Here is a 5123-nt window from a genome sequence, read left to right on the forward strand (position 1 = left end):
GTCTCTCAGGTGTCAAAAACCTTTGATAATTCCAACCGCAATGTCTACCAGCAGCTTCAGGGCTAGTGATGTTTCAAGTGGTAAGATTATGAGCTTTAATAAGTAAAATTTTCCCAGCTACAATGACAGACAAATATTACATTTATAGTATTATAACTAAAACCGTTTTTGACGCCGCCACCGCAGTTTGTCCTTCATGAGCCTTCGTAGACAAGATGGAGGTGCAAGATGGCGGCTGCCTGTACTGGCGACCCGCGACCATGGAGATATAAACAGCTTTTTATAAGGTAAAAATAATAAAACAAGGTCTTTGTCTGCAATGATTAGACATGTTTTTATTATTGTCATTAGTGATTATCTTAATTTTGGCTAAAAGAATTGACAAAATCCCACACATTGTGCCTTTAATGATGTTGAGGACAACTCCATTCATTTTCTATGAGAAAAAAAAAGCTAAATGTCTTAAAAATTATAAAATACTGAAGCACTGAAAGTCATAGTTGTATTGTCCTGAAACAGCTGAACATTTTGATACATAAATTGTTTAAATAACACAAACATTTCAGAATGAGAGCCGTGCTTTAAACTGTATGGWAGATAAGCATTCACACAATGACAGAATGTGGAAAATGAATGACTGAAAAACAAATCAAACCATAAAGTGAAACATTCGGCACATATTGCACAGATACTGCGAAGTTAACAAGTCTTTAATGACATTCCTCATCGTCGTCCTGAGTCTGTGCTGCAGCAGGAAGCGGCGTTGAGCCACCTGGTGAGATTACGTAACCTTTCCCCGCAGGAAAGCAGGCCTGCAGAGCCTGCGTCCAGCTGCCCGTCTCAGCGAACGTTAACAAGATGTCAAAGACTGCGGACGAAGAGGCAAATGTCACAAACTGAAGACAGTAAGAAGACTTTAAAACGTGTCAAAGACAGATATCAGCGCTCGCCTTGGTTCACTGCCAGAATCTTGGAGTGGAAGTTCTTGGCGTTGGTTTTCTTCAGCGTGTGCTCGTCGATGGGGAGCCTCGCTGTGTGGACGCTCAGCTCTCTGGCTCTGGACAGGCTCAGCTTCTGCAGCGGAGAGACAAGATTTGAACTGATCTACAGTACCCGCCCTGCATGTACGGCTATAAAACAATGAGTTCAAATCTGTTTTAAAACCTTCTGGATGTTTTCATCGACAAGACCACCGAGGACGTACACCTTGTCTGCATCCACTGTCTCCAAGGCTGAACCAAACAAAGACAAGAAAAGTGAAAAAACTTAAAGAAACACATGTAATTGTAGGAGGAGGCTTATAGAAATATTAGCTTTTCCCACACGTATCACAACAAAGTTATGAGGAAATTATTTACCAAGGAATTTCTAATTTTTAATCAATTTCTTGACTGTGCAAAGTTAATCAGACACACAATAAGTGGAACACTCAGATGAGTTCAGTTTGATCCATAAACAATATGCGATCGTTTATTTACATAAAGTAAACAAATCATGAGTTAACAACTTAACTGTGGATAATCAGCTTCCTATAACAAGTTTTAGAATTAATAAGATATAAATCTGTGTCCGAATTTAATCAATATCAACTCAAAAATACTTATAATAGAAAGTAAAACGTCAGTTCTGATGTTAAATAAACCAAACATTTACTGGCACATTAACTTAGATTCTGGCAAGGCAAAATAGTAACAACAAAAGGAGGAAAAAGTAAGGTTAGTATTTCTACTGTTTTACTTTTTACCAAAATGTGAGTCAACCGGAACCACACTTCTTTTCTCAACCCAGMTTCCGCCGGACCCAATCACCATGAAACACTTCAGCCTCTTTACCTTCTGATGACTTCTTGGACACCCTCTGAGTATTGAGAACTAGCCCACCTCTGATCGGTTAGAAAGACTTTGTCGGTCCGCTCACTTTTCATCGGTTAAACACGTGTTATTTCTCTGGTAACCTTCTAGGTCTGCCTCAGTCCCGGGAGAGAAGAGTCGAGCTAGATCCGGTTTCTTCTTCAAAATAAAATCACTTCCACCAAGGAAGGGAAAAAATAATTGCTTTGGAGGTTTTCAAACCTCGTATGGGGATCCGACAGGCTTGTCGAATCCCTGGCTGTAAAAACCCACTCTTTGGCTCTTGAGTTGGATCTTTCAGCTCACAGGCTGAGTTCCTCTGAAGAGGAGAAACAGCTTCTTCCTTTTYGGCCCTTTCCCAATCAGTGGCTACACCTTCGCCCTACTCCCTACTCACTCAGTTTGCACGTTCCCGCAGAGGGTTGGCCATATTAAATCCCATCTGAAACAAATTAGGTTGGAGGGCGAGTGGCTTATTAAGCCCTCCACAGAGTCTACATCCAGTGCAGACTTGAGCAGCAGGTGCAGCATCAAATAGTGGTCCACATGGAGCACGGGACGTATAAATATACCAGTAAGTTCCACATATGTTTTGTACACATATTTACAAAGTAAACACCTCACCAACAAATATAATTTCCCAAAAATCAAGTTTAATTCAATTCAAAGTTTATTAAAGACACAGAACCCTGGTCCATATTTAAAAAAGAAGGAAACATTTAAACAATAAAGAAAAAATAAATAAATGATTTTAAAAATGTTAAAAGTGCAATTATTTTGACAAGTTATTGCACTGTGTTTGTTACAAATACAGTCATATCTGAAAACTCTTTAAAATGTGGGCCTAATTAAATATTTTCTTTGGTCTTTTTTAAAAGAGTTTGTTCTCCTGCATTCAGTCGCTGCCAGAGGTTGGACTGTTACCATGGTGACGACAGCTTCCTGTTCCGGTGGTGTGAGGAGAGCCCGTCTCAAAAGAGGAGGGTGTATAATTAGACCTCACAGCGCCATCAAGGGGACTCAGTTCAGCTGTGAGGGGGCTTCACAGCGAGTGTAGTGTGTAGGGAGTAGGGGGGAGTGTGTAGCCACTGATTGAGAAAGGGCCTTCAAGTCAGAGTGTTCTGCACAAAGCTGTCCGGGTTAGYATAAGAACGGACAACCTAGTTCCGCCTCTAGGCGTAAGGATGAGTCAGAATAAGGAAAGTTAAGAAACTTGCCAGGCGCCAGTCAAGGTTATGCTGTATGGTTGAGCAAACACACATCATGATAACCTACTTAACTTATCCTCTGAGAGACTCTAAATAAAATCTCTGAAAAACATTTTATGATGATTAGCTGTAACATTTCTGTTCCAAATGTGGGTAAAATTATGAAGTGATGTGTAGATCTGAACAACGCATCCGCCACGGTGGCGGGTGCATAATGAACAAAAAAAAAAAGAAGCCTGTAGGACGTTAAACATCATCTTCCAACCCGCTCTGCAGCTAGAAATAAATTCCCCCTCCTCCTTTCCTGCGCGCTGTCATCTGTGAATACTCTAAGACACTAATAGATTTTGAGTGCCATTATCTGATTGTAGCACAAACAATTTAATTAGGCCACCAAGGACCATGAATTGTCTAAAGGACACCGTGTTACAGAAACAAACAAACAAAAAAAATAGTGGCTGGTAAAAAGTTTGAGTGGCCAGTACAAAACTTTTTCTACCAGCCACTGTGGCTGGTGGGGAAAATTTTTAATTTCCACCCCTGTTCTGTTCATAATCAACTCTAAAACATTTTGTTAGTTTAGATAAATGAAAGATTTTCTCAAGAAAAATCCACAATTATATTACTGTGTTTACAGTAAAATAAAAACAGTGATATGCATAAAAACACAATGAAAACATTGTAATCAGATTCTCTGTGATTCTTTTTATACCAGTATAAATCTTTATGGCACAATCAGAGAAAAGAAGTTGTTCTACTCTTCATGTGACAGGCATTATCTTTGATTTAACAAATGCATAAACATTCTTAGTTAAATGACAAATGAMTCATGACCAATGGAGATTATTCTGTTCATTATCTGATTTAAGAGGAAGAGAGGTTTTCTTCCCCAGTTAGAATGACCTGTCATTGCCTAAAAAATGTTCAGAGTGGAACACAGTTTCTGTCTTCATTCCAGGCCCGTCTGAGGCCTGCTTAGAGGCAGAAAATCCTGTTTTCTCACTCGAGGTCACCCCTACATAATGTTGTGTATCTTTGATCATTTTTTGGTCTTGGTTTAATTCCTCGAGGTATTTTTGTGTCTGATTAATTTTTTGATGATGATTTCTGAGTAACTTTGTGGTCAAATGGCGCTATCTGCTGGCAATAACATGTAACGTCYGAAAAATAAACTTGCCTTTACTGCAACTGAAAATACAGTATGTGAGAATAAAATATAATTAGTCAAACCTTCTTCAACATCAGGAGTGAGGTAGACAACTGTTTCTTGAGGGAACAGGTGTAAGCAGTTCTGTTCTGTTATTTCCATCTAAAAAATAAAAGACATAAAACAAAGCTTTAAATGTTCACATTTTATTTTGTTAAAACAGTTCTTAGAATAAAAAAGAGAGATGTGATACTTTTAATTGTTTAAGAAAACATGTTATGACCATAAAAATGAACAGATTTCTGTTCTTTAAAGGAGGCCTTCCGTGGTCAAGGTCAAAGGCAGGTGGAACGTTTATTCCACCCAGGGTGACCACTACACTATTTATTCAGAATGGGAAAAAAGTGTTTTATAGCCAATGGTGGGCATGGTTCTGCTAATCAGCTAACAGCGGAAAAAATATTTAATCTAGCGAATTAGCTTTTTTGCTAACTTTGAAAACAGAAAATCGGTTAGCTTCTGCTAAATTAGGTTTTGCCAACTATCAACTAACTAAAAAACTAACAACAGGTTTGTCAGTCCCACCGGTCTTCAGCTGGAAGGAGACAAAGACTGAGAGACAGACGTCTTAGCGGTTAGCGATTAGTCTTAGCTTCAGCTTATTTTTATTTGTTTAGCGGTTCAGATATAGTGAAGCTATTTCTTAACTTAGCAGACTGTAAGTTAGTAAAAGCTAACTTTGGTTAGCTGTGCCCACCACTGTTTATAGCTTTAAGCACCTGTCTTAAAGGCACAGTGTGTAGGATTTGTTGTTTTCAGCGACATCTAGTGGTAGAATCATCCCCCCCCCCCCCCCCCCCCCAAGAGGGTCTCAGGTAGAACAGAGGGTCTCAGGTAGAACAGAGGGTCTCAGGTAGA

At 39.2% G+C, this 5123-nt stretch overlaps 1 protein-coding gene across 1 annotated transcript; it reads right to left on the bottom strand.

Moving 5' to 3' along the window:
• Positions 1 to 315: 315 nt before the first annotated feature.
• trmt10b (tRNA methyltransferase 10B) lies at positions 316 to 4406 on the bottom strand. Its single transcript, XM_014026048.1, has 4 exons — positions 4289 to 4406; positions 1165 to 1232; positions 951 to 1074; positions 316 to 868 (listed from the first exon to the last, which is right to left on the bottom strand). The coding sequence occupies exons 1-4, from the start codon at positions 4365 to 4367 to the stop codon at positions 711 to 713; spliced, it is 429 nt and encodes a 142-aa protein (XP_013881502.1). The 5' UTR covers positions 4368 to 4406; the 3' UTR covers positions 316 to 710.
• Between the last annotated feature and the right edge of the window lie 717 nt (positions 4407 to 5123).

Source organism: Austrofundulus limnaeus, unplaced genomic scaffold (assembly GCF_001266775.1).
Source record: "Austrofundulus limnaeus strain Quisiro unplaced genomic scaffold, Austrofundulus_limnaeus-1.0 Scaffold522, whole genome shotgun sequence".
Lineage (NCBI taxonomy): Eukaryota > Metazoa > Chordata > Actinopteri > Cyprinodontiformes > Rivulidae > Austrofundulus > Austrofundulus limnaeus.